At 42.6% G+C, this 15,451-nt stretch overlaps 1 protein-coding gene across 1 annotated transcript in view; it reads left to right on the top strand.

Annotated features, from left to right (window-relative positions):
- Positions 1–279: 279 nt before the first annotated feature.
- The window catches only part of MREG (melanoregulin), a 69,439-nt gene continuing 54,267 nt past the window's right edge, over positions 280–15,451 (top strand). Inside the window, exon 1 of the mRNA XM_059052802.2 lies at positions 280–431. Coding sequence (XP_058908785.1) covers positions 334–431 — 98 coding nt within the window. The 5' untranslated portion in view covers positions 280–333. The remainder of the gene's footprint in view (positions 432–15,451) is intronic.

The raw sequence follows: 15,451 nt of genomic DNA, 5'->3' as shown, positions 1-15,451 counted from the left end.
GAAGCGTCTCGGGAACGCATGCGCCCCAATTTGCGCCCGGGGAATTAAAGCGAGAGAAGAAAAGCCCCAACAAAACCCGCGCCCTAAACAAAACCCAAGTGGAGGAAAGCGCGCGGCCCTGCAGCCCCGGGGCCGTGAAGGCGCCTCCCGCCTTGCCCGCGTCCCCGGCCGCAGCGTGATGCGCACGGACCGGCCCGCGACGCCCCGGCCGCCACTGTCCCCGCACCTGGACGCCGGTCCGGTGGCCGCGCCGCAGCCGCGCTCGCTCGCCGCCGCCGCCGCCGCCGCGGCTTCCTCGGAGTCGTCCGGCGCCGGCGGGGCACCTCGCTCTCCATGGGGCTGAGGGCCTGGCTGAGGACCGTGTGCTGCTGCTGCTGCCCGTGCAGGTGCCTGGAGGAGCCCGCCGTGCCCGAGAAGGAGCCCCTGGTCAGGTGGGTGCGCGCCCCGGCCGCGACCTGGGGCTCCCTGGCCGCTGCCGGGCGCCGCGGAGTGCGGATACTCGTGTGCTCGTCAGAGCTGGGGACGTGCGCTTGCTTTAAGGTCACACGGAGGCGCAGACTAAGCCCCTGGGTTCCTTACAGGAGATCCTGCTCCTTGGGTTTGGTTCCTCGGGTAAAATGTTTTCCTGAAAGCACAGATCCTCGGAGGCACCTGAGACCCAAGTGGAAGCCTGTGGAAAACGGCAAGAATTCGGGTGCAGTGCCCCCGCAGAGAAGTAGGGGAGAGAAGTTTGCATTGGGGTCCGATTAAATACAACCGTGACTGCCTATTTCTGTTTCAGTGAAACGGGCAACTGTGAATTTCTGTTTCACCCAGGAAAAAAGTTGGATGTGTTGTCATTCAATTTTATTACTGAAAGAAGACGATCGCAGTGACTGAGTGCAAGGAAATATTTTTCACATTAAAAAAAAAGTACATATTTTTCTCAAGGGACAGCTTATTCGCTGGGACGTTGATTCATTACAGATTAAGCTATGAAATGTGAGGAATTTAATGCACATTAGCGATGTGCTAAGTGGCTTTGTGAAGGCACCTTCCAACACAGCTGTGTTCAGGGCTGTGCTTGTAAGCAATTATTTTATATCTTGACTCTGATGAAATTAAGGTTTCACTAGGGCATGACTTGGAGGTAGATATGATAGAAACAAAATGTTTAAAATGAAATTAGGAAATAGTAGATGAGGCAGAACTCCAGGGTTGGGTAAGCAAATGTGGAAGCCAGTGTTTGTTATGAAGTATGCAACTAATAAGATAAAGCTTTCACAACTTTTAAAATTTTTTTTGGCTGTGTTGGGTCTTCAGGGCTTTCTTTAGTTGCCACGAGGCTGCTCTTCGTTGCGGTACGCGGGCTTTTCATTGCGGTGGCTTCTCTTGTTGCAGAGAAGAGAAGGACCAGGGCTCAAACCCATGTCCCCTGAATGGGCAGGTGGATTCTTAACCACTGCGCCACCAGGGAAGTCCCTCTCAACTTTTTTAAAAGCATGATTTACCTTTTCTTACTCTATCGAGTCCAAACATTTTACCTTGATTTTTGAGATCTTACATAACCCCTTCCCTCCTGTCCACTATTATTTTCTGGTACGTTACACACTGTACACTCCTTGATTTAATCAGACAGGCATCCTTACTGCTCTAGGAACAATCCAACCTTCTTATTCCCTCCAAGCTTGCTTCAAGTAGTGACCTTTATTCTTTCTGTCCCTTCCTAAATGCTAGTTCTCAAGGTCTCCTCAGGCAGTCTTCTTTGATTTTTTTTTTTGCCTTTATTCATCTTTCTCTCCTATAACATAGGGTTTAGAACTTGCCATCTGCCCCTCACTGTTTAGTGAGCACACATGTCTGTAAACATGTCCTGTGTGTATTCTATGTATAAAGTCATACACACAATACCCAATGTTTTTGTTTGCTTTTGCAGTGGTGTTCCCACTTAGATTATTAGATTGTTGTGGGCAGGGAGAAACCCAGTAATCTACCGCGAGTCTTAAAAGTCGTGGGTAACAATCTGGAACTTCATGCTTGGGTTTTACAGTCAACTTATCAAGATTCATAGTAACATGAAATACAGCTCTCAGCTTGGTCTCATCCTCAGAGCCTTGGGTCTTTCCAATATTCTTTCTGGAATTGCTATTTAAGATGATAGTTTTGGTTGTTTTAAAACCTCAACCCTCCCCTGCCTTGGTTTACACTGTAAGTCAGTGAATTTTGCAAGTGAGTTTAAGAAGACAGAGTCAGTTGGGGCAAAAGAGCAGAGAGCTCATGGCTCGGATTGCCTGGGGTTAAGTTCCAACTGGGTGACCTGGCACACGTTATGAAACTTTTTTTGTGCCTTAATTTCCTCATCTGTAAAATGGGGATGGTAATACCTCAAAGGGATGAAGTGAGAAGCAAAATAAGCTAATCCATGTGAAGTGCTCGGTATAGTGTCTGACACATAGTAAACAGTCAATGAATTTTAGTTATTATTAAGTATCATTGCTATGCTTCTGAGCATGTGCATATGAGTGGACTGGTCTTTTGTGGCTTAGTGTCACTCTGGCATCATTTCAATATAATATTTGGGAAGAGCAGCCAATTAATGGGTGTGTGGAGCAGTGACGTGTGTGTGTGTGTGTGTGTGTGTGTGTGTGTACCTGCATGTTCTTTCCTGCCCAAGTCATTGGAAGGTCTAGCTTGAAATTTTTTTCAAGTGTGAGGTTCAGTGCTTTTTAATACATTCACAAAGCTGTGCCATCATAACCACTATCTAACTCGGAACATTTTCATCAGTCCAAAGAGAAGCACTATATCCATTGGCAGTCACTTGCTGCCCTCCCCTCCCTGCCCACTGACCCCCACCCCCCAGCTCCCTGCAGTCAACCACTAATCTACCTTCTGTTTTTAGAGATTTGACTATTCTGGACATTTTGTACAAATGGAATCATTCATTATGTGGCCTTTTGCATCTGACTTCTTTCACTTAGCGTAAGGTTTTCAAGTTTCATCCATGTTGTAGGGCGTATCCGCATTTCATTCTTTTTTTTTGTCATTGGATAATAGTCCATTGTATGGATATATTACATTTTATTTATCAATTGATGGACATTTGGGTGGTTTCCACTTTGTGGCTTTTATAAATAATGCTGCTACAAACAGTGGTGTACAAGTTTTTGTGTGGACATATGTTTTCTGTTCTCTTGGGTATACACCTAGAAGTGGAATTGCTGGGTCATATAGTAAATTCTACATTTAACGTTTTGAGGAGCTGCCAGGCTGTTTTCCATAGTGGCTGGTTTGGAATCTTGATGTGGTGAAATGATATGGTCAGATGGTCTTAACTTTATTTTTTATTAAGAACTTCATTCTTCATGTCATTTTTTTTTTCATTTATGAAAAAGGTTTTGTACAGATATCTCCTCCCCCCAGCTAAATCCTTTATTCTATGGTAAAACAGTGGTTTTCAAGTTTTATTTCATACCCCAAGGTAATGGTGCCTGGAAGGGGTGTGGTCAAAGGGAAGACATTTGTCATTTGTGTGCATGATCACCTGTAGTCCTTTTCCAAAATGGACCAGGGACTCTCGTTAGTTCAAGAAAACCATTTTTTTTTCTTTTTTTTGCGGTACGCGGGCCTCTCCCGTTGTGGAGCACAGGCTCCAGACGTGCAGGCTCAGCGGCCATGGCTCACGGGCCCAGCCGCTCCGCGGCATGTGGGATCTTCCCGGACCGGGGCACGAACCCGTGTCCCCTGCATCGGCAGGCGGACTCTCAACCACTGCGCCACCAGGGAAGCCCAAGAAAACCGATTTTTAATCTCAGCTCATTTGCCAGTCTGACATTGCTACTTGTGTTTCTGACCTTGTTCCTTTTGCTTTTTCTGGAACCTTGTATCTGAAAGAGAATGGTGGTCGCTTGTCTGGTTTGCATCTGTATTTTTCTCTGTCCCACTAGTTCTTTCTTTGCCCTTTCTCTAGAAATATGCTGGCGCCTCCCTTGACTAAAAATTCATCCCGATATTGCCATTTTCTTTAGCTGCCGTCCTTTGCAGCAGGTGCAGATGTCTTTAAAGCATAGTCAGCTGTACCCCTACCTCCTTCTTTACCTCCCACTCATCCTGAGATTTGGCTCCTTCCCCTGCATGATTACATGAAAACTGTTCTCTTGAAAGTTTCAAGAGAAAGAAGTCTGCTCTTGTTTTCTCGCTGTACACGAGTACCCCTGTGCTGACCAACCTGGTTTTATTTCTCATTTCCTCTTTCCCTGGCCTCTGATTTCACTTTCTCTAGTCTCTGTGCCCGTGATCTGTCTAATCGTTCTGGTTTCCATTCTGGTGCCTCTGTTAATGGCATAATTGTTAGCTAGACATCTTTTTGTTTTCTCTACTGCTGAAGATTCTACTCGGGTTTTAAGGCCCATTTCAGTTGCCCCCTGTAGGATGAAGTCTTAGAAGGTCTCTCCAAGCAGTTATGGTGTCTCTTTTCTTTCTTTTTACCCCTCAGGTCACTTACTGCATTCTGCCTGGTATTATTACACTTATAAGGTGGGTGTGGCAACCGCTGCCAGAATGGAGATTCTAATCTAGATTGCGGGGGCATGAATCTTTCCTTAGCATTCGCTGTTGTGTTTCACAGTCCCCCACATGGAGTTAGAATTGAATAAATACTTTTGGACTAATAGAAATTATAATAGCCATTAATTTATTAATTTCTTCCTATGTGTAAATTTTTTTTTTTTTTCGGTATGCGGGCCTCTCGCTGTTGTGGCCTCTCCCTTTGCGGAGCACAGGCTCCGGACGCGCAGGCTCAGCAGCCATGGCTCACGGGCCCAGCCGCTCCGTGGCATGTGGGATCCTCCCGGACCGGGGCACGAACTTATGTACCCTGCATCGGCAGGCGGACTCTCAACCACTGCGCCACCAGGGAAGTCCCCTATGTGTAAATTTTAAGAAACGTATTTAAAACAAAATGTTATGAGGAATAACAGCATAAGCACCCACATACCCAGCACCACCCATCTTAAGAAAACATTGGGCTTCCCTGGTGGCACAGTGGTTAAGAATCCGCCTGCCAATACCGGGGAAACGGGTTCGAGCCCTGGTTTGGGAAGATCCCACATGCCGCGGAGCAACTAGGCCCATGAGCCACAACTACTGAGCCTGCGCATCTGGAGCTTGTGCTGCGCAACAAGAGAGGCCGCGACCGTGACGAAGAGTGGCCCCCGCTCGCCGCAACTAGAGAAAGCCCTCTCACAGAAACGAAGACCCAACACAGCCAAAAATAAATAAATATTTTTTAAAAAAAGCATTAACAGTAGAGTAGAAGCTCCTCATGTATCCCTTCGTGACTGCACGCTCCCCCCACCCCATGCCCCGCATAGGTGAGCTCTAAATTGTATCTGTGTTTGGCCTTCTTAACTTTATATAAATGGTGCATACTGTATGTAGTTTTTTTTTTTTTTTACATACAATCTGTCATTTAATTGTCGCTATGACCAAATGAGATAGGTGTTATTTATCCCCATTTTATAGATAAGGAACTCAGGGCTTAGTATTCAGATAATTAATTCAAAGTCACAACTGATAAGTCGGAGAGCCAGAATTTGAATCCATGTCTGTGTGACTTTAGAGTCCATGCCTTGCATTGCAGAAAATTCAGAAAAATGCCAGTGTCCAACATTAACTGATAATATTTATATATTAGACTCTGATGGATATCACTAGCCTTAGCTCCTGCCTATTGTGGCCCCTTTCTCCTGCCTTTCTTCCATGTCCTTCATTAGTATAATTCTTCTACCTGGTTGTAGGAGCAACCTGGCCCTGAGAGCCAAGCCCAGGGGGAGTTTGGAGACCTGAGTCCTCGTCCCACCTATTAACGGGCTGTGGGATTTGGGGGAACTCTCTTAACTTCCTTGAACCTTAATTTCTTCTTCTGTCCAATGGAGAGATCCAACTTTAAGATACAGCCTTGATGGGCCGGCCGTTCCAGGCTTGATGCAGACTGTCCTCTTTCTGTGGACTTGTGTCATCTGAAATTCTATTTAACATGGAATACAGGGGCAGTGAGGCTGTCTGTAGATGTAGGAAGGAGCCTGAAGGCCCAGGACGTGTGAATCATGACTGTTTGTCAAACTCTTTAGCTGCCAAGGTTTGCTTCACTAGCAAATAGGTGAATAGTCATTTCTAATGCCAGGAAGCTTAGAACAAGTCTGGGCCTGGAGAAATGACCAAAGGCCTGACACCAGGCTTTGGCCACAAAGAAAGCCAAAGGTTTCATTCGATCTCACCTTCACCCCAATTTTAGGACTGAGTCATATAATGTTCATCTTGTCCATCATCTATGTAAGGTTTGAGGTTCTGAATGCCATTCTTCCCTGCACTGACTGTATTCCTAAAGTAGAGTAAATAGTGATCAAAATGACAACAAAATATCATTATGCTCTGAGGACAGGCTAATAATGCATATGGATTGTTTTGGAATGTCTAGATTCTTGTTTATTTGCCTGTAAAATAGTGAATGACCTTTTGGCTCAAGGTTTCATGTTACTAATGAAAAGAAACATTGGGGTATGTGTTATTAGGTTCTAGGGCTGCTGCAACAAATCACCACAAATTTGGTAGCTTAAAAACAACAGAAGTGTATTCGTTCAGTTCTGGAAGTAAGAAATCTGAAATCAAGGGATTGTCAGGGCCATGTTCCCTCTGAACACTCTCGGGAGAATCCTTCCTTATTGATTGTAGCTTTGGGTGGCTCCTGGTGTCCTTGGCTTGTGGCAGCACATCTCCAGTCCTTACCTCCGTCGTCCTCCATGTTTCTGTCCTCCTCCTGGTCTCAAATCTCCTTTTCTTTTCTCTTATAAGGATACCAGCCATTGGATTTAGGGTCCACCCTAAACCCAGGATGATCTTGTATCAAGATGCTTAACTAACTATTGATACATCTGTAAAGCCTCTATTTCCAAATAAGGTCACATTCATAGGAACTGGGGATTAGGACTGAAAGATGTCTTTTCGGGGGACACTAAACCACCGCAAGGTACTTTTGGGAAAATGTTTGAGCTCAAAGCATTGGTTTTTATTTCACTTTTATAGCAGAGCTTTCTTCCATCAGTGATGAAAGCATTCTCTTGCCTTGTAAAAATCCACACCTAAGCATGAGTTGTGCCCCTTGAATTTATGTGATTCTGGAGGCGCAGCTGCAGTCACCTTTAAGCAGAGAGATGCCCACATCCTCTGTCCACTAGAAAGTCTATCACCGGATGCCATCCAATATGGACATCAGAGGCCTGGAGAAGTCTAAAATGGAAAGAAGTGCAGTGTCAATGTTACTCGCTAAAGCATCTTCCACGAGGCTTACTTGGAACTTTTCAGGGAAGTATAATTCTTACTCTCTGATTTATTAGCTATTAATAACTGATAAGCATCACATGTCCAGTTGTTCAAAAGCAGAAGAAGAAAGGGAAAGAGTGAGCAAACCATGGTTGAGTTTTCATTTGTGGCTCTCTCTTCAGCTGCCTAAGTGAAGCTAACAATCTTCCAAATCCGTTTTACTCCCTGCCCTTCTCAATTTCCACCTGCAGCTTCCATTCCTAATAGCAGAATTTATGCACACATTTGTGGGCAGTGAATGGAGAACCGATGTCAGTGTTTTATTTTTCTACAGTGCCTGGAATTCCCATTTGGGGAAAAGAAAATAAAACCTCAGTTTGCTCTTGATGGTTGTTTTATGCCCATAAAGGGGGGCTGTTCAGAGGAGGAACTGATCGGGGCCTATGAGTGTCGGCAACAGAATTGAATTTTTCTGATGATAAAGAAATGGTTCAGTCGGGACTTCCATGGCGGTCCACTGGTTAAGACTCCGCGGTTCCACTGCAGGGGGCGCGGGTTCGATCCCTAGACCCCTGGTCTGGAAACTAAGATCCCACACGCCGTGCCGTGCAGCCAAAAAAAAAAAAAAGGAATGGTTCCGCGTGAGTCATACTGCTCCAGCATGTCGAAGAGGGCGACAGATAGAAGTTGTGATGTGCGCCTTCCCATCAAGCTCTGCTGATCCTTTTGTTTTTTTTAACATCTTTATTGGAGTATAATTGCTTTACATTGTTGTGTTAGTTGTTGCTTTATAACAAAGTGAATCAGCTATTCATATACATATATCCCCATATCCCCTTCTCTCTTGCATCTCCCTCCCACCTTCCCTATCCCACCCCTCTAGGTGGTCACAAAACACCAAGCAGATCTCCCTGTGCTATGTGGCTGCTTCCCACTAGCTATCTATTTTACATTTGGTACTGTATATAAGTCCATGCCACTCTCTCACCTTGACCCACCTTACCCTTCCCCCTCCCTGTGCCTTCAAGTCCATTCTCTATGTCTGCATCTTTATTCCTGTCCTGCCCCTAGGTTCTTCAGAAACTTTTTTTTTTTTTTTAGATTCCATATATATGTGTTAACATACAGTATTTGTTTTTCTCTTTCTGACTTACTTCCCTCTGTATGACAGACTCTAGGTCCATCCACCTCACTACAAATAACTCAATTTCATTTCTTTCTATGGCTGAGTAATATTCCATTGTATATATGTGCCACATCACCTTTATCCATTCATCTGTCAGTGGACACTTAGGTTGCTTCCATGTCCTGGCTGTTGTAAGTAGAGCTGCAATGAACATTGTGGTACATGACTCTTTTTGAATTATGGTTTTCTTAGGGTATATGCCAGTAGTGGGATTGCTGGGTCATATGGTAGTTCTATTTTTAGTTTTTTAAGGAACCTCCATACTGTTCTCCATAGTGGCTGTATCAATTTACATTCCCACCAACAGTGCAAGAGGGTTCCCTTTTCTCCACACCCTCTCCAGCAATGACTGTAGATTTTTTGATGATGGCCATTCTGACCGGTGTGAGGTGATACTTCATTGTAGTTTTGATTTGCATTTCTCTGATGATTAGTGATGTTGAGTATCCATTCATGTGTTTATTGGCAATCTGTTTATCTTCTTTGGAGAAATGTCTGTTTAGGTCTTCAGCCCATTTTTGGATTGGGTTATTTTTTGATATTGAGCTGCATGAGCTGCTTGTATATTTTGGAGATTAATCCTTTGTTAGTTGCTTCATTTGCAAATATTTTCTCCCATTCTGAGAGTTGTCTTTTCATCTTGTTTATGGTCTCCTTTGCTGTGCAAAACCTTTTAAGTGTCACTAGGTCCCATTTGTTTATTTTTGTTTATATTTCCATTTCTTTAGGAGGTGGGTCAAAAAGGATCTTGCTGTGATTTATGTCAGAGTGTTCTGCCTATGTATTCCTCTAAGAGTTTTATAGTGTCTGGTCTTATATTTAGGTCTTTAATCCGTTTAGAGTTTATTTTTGTGTATGGTGTTAGGGAGTGTTCTAATTTCATTCTTTTACATATAGGTGTCCAGTTTTCCCAGCACCACTTATTGAAGAGGCTGTCTTTTCTCCATTGTATGTTCTTGCCTGCTTTATCAAAGATAATGTGACCATATGTGTGTGTTTTTATCTCTGGGCTTTCTATCCTGTTCCATTCATCTATATTTCTGTTTTTGTGCCAGTACCGTATGATCTTGATTACTGTAGCTTTGTAGTATAGTCTGAAGTCAGGGAGCCTGATTCCTCAGGCTCTGTTTTTCTTTCTCAAGATTGCTTTGGCTATTTGAGGTCTTTTGTGTTTCCATACAAAATGTGAAATCTTTTGTTCTAGTTCTGTGAAAAATGCCATTAGTACTTTGATAGGGATTGCATTGAATCTGTAGATTGCTTTGTGTAGTGTAGTCATTTTCACAATGTTGATTTTTTCCTATCCAAGAACATGATATTTCTCTCCATCTGTTTGTATCATCTTTAATTTCTTTCATCAGTGTCTGATAGTTTTCTGCATACAGGTCTTTTGTCTCCTTAGGTAGGTTTATTCCTAGGTATTTTATTCTTTTTGTTGCAAAAATGGTAAATGGGCATGTTTGCTTTTTCTTTCAGATTTTTCATCATTAGTGTATAGGAATACAAGAGATTTCTGTGCATTAATTTTGTATCCTACTACTTTACCAAATTCATTGATTAGCTTTAGTAGTTTTCTGGTAGCATCTTTAGGATTCTTTATGTATAGTATCATGTCATCTGCAAACAATGACAGTTTTACTTTTCTGATTTGGATTCTTTTATTTCTTTTTCATCTCTGATTGCTGTGGCTATAACTTCCAAAACTATGTTGAATAATAGTGGTGAGAGTGGGCAACTTTTTCTTGTTCCTGATCTTAGTGGAAATGGTTTCAGTTTTTCACCATTGAGAATGATGTTGGCTGTGAGTTTGTCATATATGGCCTTTATTATCTTGAGGTAAGCTTCCTCTATGCCTACTTTCTGGAGAGTTTTTTTTTTTTGCATTACACGGGCCTCTCACTGTTGTGGCCTCTCCCGTTGTGAAGCACAGGCTCCGGACGCGCAGGCTCAGTGGCCATGGCTCATGGGCCCAGCTGCTCCATGGCATGTGGGATCTTCCCAGACCAGGGCACGAACCCACGTCCCCTGCATCAGCAGGCAGGCTCTCAACCACTGTGCCACCAGGGAAGCCCTTTCTGGAGAGTTTTTATCATAAATGGGTGTTGAATTTTGTCAAAAGCATTTTCTACATCTGTTGAGATGATCATATGGTTTTTATCCTTCTATTTGTTAATGTGGTGTATCACATTGATTGATTTGCATATACTGAAGAATCCTTGCATTCCTGGGATAAACCCCACCTGATCATGGTGTATGATCCTTTTAGTGTGCTGTTGGATTCTGTTTGTTAGTATTTTGTTGAGGATTTTTGCATCTTCATTCATCAGTGATATTGGTCTGTAGTTTTCTTTTTTTCTGACATCTTTTTCTGGTTTTGGTATCAGGGTGATGGTGGCCTCGTAGAATGAGTTTGGAAGTGTTCCTCCCTCTGCTATTTTTTGGAAGAGTTTGAGAAGGATGGGTGTTAGCTCTTCTCTAAATGTTTGATAGAATTTGCCTGTGAAGCCATCTGGTCCTGGGCTTTTGTTTGTTGGAAGATTTTTAATCACAGTTTCAATCGCAGTGCTTGTGGTTGGTCTGTTCATATTTTTTATTTCTTCCTGGTTCAGTCTTGGAAGGTTGTGCTTTTCTAAGAATTTGTCCATTTCTTCCAGGTTGTCCATTTTATTAGCATAGAGTTGCTTGTAGTAATCTCTCATGATCCTTTGTATTTCTGCAGTGTCAGTTGTTACTTTTCCTTTTTCATTTCTAACTCTATTGATTTGAGTCTTCTCCCTTTTTTTCTTGATGAGTCTGGCTAATGGTTTATCAATTTTGTTTATCTTCTCAAAGAACCAGCTTTCAGTTTTATTGATCTTTGCTATCATTTCCTTCATTTCTTTTTCATTTATTTCTGATCTGATCTTTATGATTTCTTTCCTTCTGCTTACTTTGGGGTTTTTTTGTTCTTCTTTCTCTTAAGTGCTTTAGGTGTAAGGTTAGGTTGTTCATTTGAGAGATGTTTCTTGTTTCTTGAGGTAGGATTGTAGTGCTGTAAACTTCCCTCTTAGAATGCTTTTGCTGTATCCCATAGGTTTTGGACCATCGTGTTTTCATTGTCATTTGTTTCTAGGTATTTTTTGATTTCCTCTTTGATTTCTTCAGTGATCTCTTGGTTATTTAGTAGTGTATTGTTTAGCCTCCATGTGTTTGTATTTTTTACAATTTGTTTCCTGTAATTGGTATCTAGTTGTGGTCGTAAAAGATACTTGATACGATTTCAGTTTTCTTAAATTTCCTTATTTATTTTCATTTTGGTTGATCTGTCCGTTGGTGAAAGTGGGGTGTTAAAGTCCCCTAATATTATTGTGTTACTATCGATTTCCCTTTTTATGGCTGTTAGCATTTGCCTTGTGTATTGAGGTGCTTCTATTTTGGGTACATAAATATTTACAATTGTTATATCTTCCTCTTGCATTGATCACTTGATCATTATGTAGTGTCCTTCTTTGTCTCTTGTAATAGTCTTTATTTTAAAGTCTGTTTGTCTGATACAAGAATTGCTACTTCAGCTTTCTTTTGATTTCCATTTCCATAGAATATCTTTTTCCATTCCCTCACTTTCAGTCGTATGTGTCTCTAGGTCTGAAGTGGGTCTCTTGTAGACAGCATATATACAGGTCTTGTTTTTGTATCCATTCAGCCAGTCTGTGTCTTTTGGTGGGATCATTTAATCCATGTGCATTTAAGATAATTATCAATATGTATGTTTCTGTTACCATTTTCTTAATTGTTTGGGGGTTTTTGTTGTAGGTCTTTTCCTTCTCTTGTGTTTCCTGCCTAGAGAAGTTCCTTTAGCATTTGTTGTAAAGCTGGTTTGGTTATGCTGAATTCTCTTAGCTTTTGCTTGTCTGTAAAGGTTTTAATTTCTATGTCAAACCTGAATGAGATCCTTGCTGGGTAGAGTAATCTTGGCTGTAGGTTTTTCCCTTTCATCACTTTAAATAGGTCCTGCCACTCCCTCTGGCTTGCAGAGTTTCTGCTGAAAGATCAGTTCTTAACCATATGGGGATTCCCTTGTATGTTATTTGTCACTTTTCCTTTGCTGCTTTTAATATTTTTTTCTTTGTATTTAATTTTTGATAGTTTGATTAACATGTGTCTTGGCATGTTTCTTCTTGGATTTATCGTGTATGGGACTCTCTGCTCTTCCTGGACTTGATTGACTATTTCCTTTCCCATATTAGGGAAGTTGTCAACTATAATCTCTTCAAATATTTTGTCAGAGCCTTTCTATTTCTCTTCTGCTTCTGGGACCCCTATAATTCGAATGTTGCTGCATTTAATGTTGTCCCAGAGGTCTCTGAGACTGTCCTCAATTCCTTTCATTTCTTTTTCTTTATTCTGCTCTGCAGTAGTTATTTCCACTATTTTGTCTTCCAGGTCACTTATCCGTTCTTCTGCCTCAGTTATTCTGCTATTGATTCCCTCTAGAGAATTTTAAATTTCATTTATTATGTTGCTCATCATTGTTTGTTTGCTCTTTAGTTTTTCTAGGTCCTTGTTAAATGTTTCTTGTATTTTCTCCATTCTATTTCCAAGATTTGGGATCATCTTTACTATCATTACTCTGAATTCTTTGTCAGGTACACTGCCTATTTCCTCTTCATTTATTTGGTCTGGTGGATTTTTACCTTGCTCCTTCATCTGATGCGTATTTCTCTGTCTTCTCATTTTGCTTAACTTACTGTGTTTGGGGTCTCCTTTTCACAGGCTGCAGGTTTGTAGTTCCTGTTGTTCTTGGTGTCTGTCCCCAGTTGGTAAGGTTGGTTCAGTGACTTGTGTAGGATTCCTGGTGGAGGGGGCTGGTGCCTGTGTTCTGGTGGATGAGGCTGGATCTTCTCTTTGTGGTGGTCAGAACTGCATCCGGTGGTGTGTTTTGGGGTGTCTGTGAACTTGGTATGATTTTAGGCAGCCTCTCTGTTAATGGGTGAGGTTGTGTTCCTGTCTTGCTAGTTGTTTGGCATGGGGTGTCCAGCACTGGACCTTGCTGGTCATTGAGTGGAGCTGGGGCTTAGCGTTGAGATGGAGATTTCTGGGAGAGCTCTTGCCGATTGATATTACATCAGGCCAGGAGGTCTCTGGTCCAATGTCCTGAACTCAGCTCTCCCACTCAGAGGCTCAGGCCTGACACCCGGCCAGAGCACCCAGACCCTTATTAGCCGAAATGCCAAACAGAATGTCTTTTTGGAAAAGTCTCTGCTGATCCTTTATAGGTTGTCTGTAGCACTTATGCCATACCAGTCATTGTCATAAGTGCTTTATATCTATTAATTAAATCCTCGCCATAACCCTATGAGGTATGGTCAGTTCTTGTGAGTCATAGTAGTTACGTTCTATGGTCACTGTGAATACTGAAATAAAGAATCATGGCTCCAAGGGGAGAATCCAGGGTTAGGTCCCTGAGAGCCGATTCATCAACTCGTCAGTATATAACCTTGTTTTATGTGTGTTTCTGCTTAAAGACACCTTATTAAATATATATTGTTGATTCATTAACATTGAACTGACAGCCAATAGCTCTATAATTCATGCCTCAATGAAGCTTATCTAACACATGTTTTTTTAGCACATTAGCACTATGCTTGGGAGCTAAACAGTGAAATCACCAACAAAAAGCACAAAAATGCAAAAAAATTGTGGCACTGACAGACCACAGAAAGGACACTTGTTCCCAGTACAAGAGTGGAAACATGAGAACTTGTGCCTCGGACACTGCAAAAGCACCACGAGTATTGATTTGGGAATCACAGATACATTTTAGTGAGTGGGCCATTTTGCAAATATGGAATCTGGGAATAGTGAGGCTGGATTGTAATTACATCTGTAATCCCTACTTGACAGCAGAAGAAACTGAGGCCCAAGAACTTCAGTAGCTTGCTCAGGGGCACTCATGGCCAAGGTGGAATTCAAGTCCTATTCTACTTCAGTTCCATAGAAAGAGTAGAGCCCTCCTAGGGTGCAGGGAGGTGTGTATCTAGCTGCTTATATGGTGTGTTCTAGACATGGTGTTTGAAGTCTGAGACCTGCCCTGAATTGTTATAGCTTGGGGTCCGGAGACTCTGGCTTATTTTTCTGTCTTAGGCTGTGAAGCCAGGGGCCAGTGGGAAAGAAGGGTGGTGGCTTGAAGACATTTAAGAGGTGATCACCACCAACTCTAGGACAATAATCTTTCGCATGTCTAGAATCTTTCATTTCACCATGTGGACTCACATGACCTCCAAGCTGATCAAATTGTCTTCTACCTTTGGAAGGCTTTAAAAAATGTTGGCTAAGGTGCTAGTGTCAGTGGAATCTCTCAGATTGAGGCCCAGATGGCCTGATTCCTTTCCCGTAATCTGCTGGGTTACCTGAGCTGATGCAACTAACTCACCCAGTTCTTTCTGCACTGCCCGCAGTACAAGGCCCGTAGCCCTGGGCCAGGCAGTGACTCTTAGGAAGTGATTGCAGAGGCACTAAGGATTCCTGTTGCAGAAAGGTGCTCCTGGCTGGAAGAATCCACTCCAAGAGTTGTACTTTAACTTTCTTGAAAGACAGAGGAGAGAGGGGGGAGGGTCCTGTATGCTGTTCCCAGAAACTGGGCCTCTGGTCAAGAAGTAGGAGGTACACGCTTTACCAAGAAGTCAGCCGCTCAGAATTCAGCTGAGGATGACTTTTTAAAGATTTGCTTCCCAGGCAACCCCCAGCATCCTTCTTCCTTTTTTGTGAGTTGTATTGTGTTAGTCAGTCTTGGTGACATTGGAAGTCCCTGAGAAGATATTTCTTTCTCGTACATATCCTTTGATCTAGGTTTCCTGGACCTTTTTATTCTCTAGATATGTTGAAGCGATCTTGCCACTACACCTTTGTTTAAAAAGTGAATTCTGCTTAAATGTTGGGTAAAATAGCTTGTTATGTTGTCAGTGGAAGTCCTTTTCAGTCTGGTTA

The sequence above is a fragment of the Kogia breviceps genome, chromosome 2 (genome assembly GCF_026419965.1).
Source record: "Kogia breviceps isolate mKogBre1 chromosome 2, mKogBre1 haplotype 1, whole genome shotgun sequence".
Taxonomy (NCBI): Eukaryota; Metazoa; Chordata; class Mammalia; order Artiodactyla; family Physeteridae; genus Kogia; species Kogia breviceps.
This window is presented reverse-complemented; position numbering and strand designations above follow the sequence as displayed.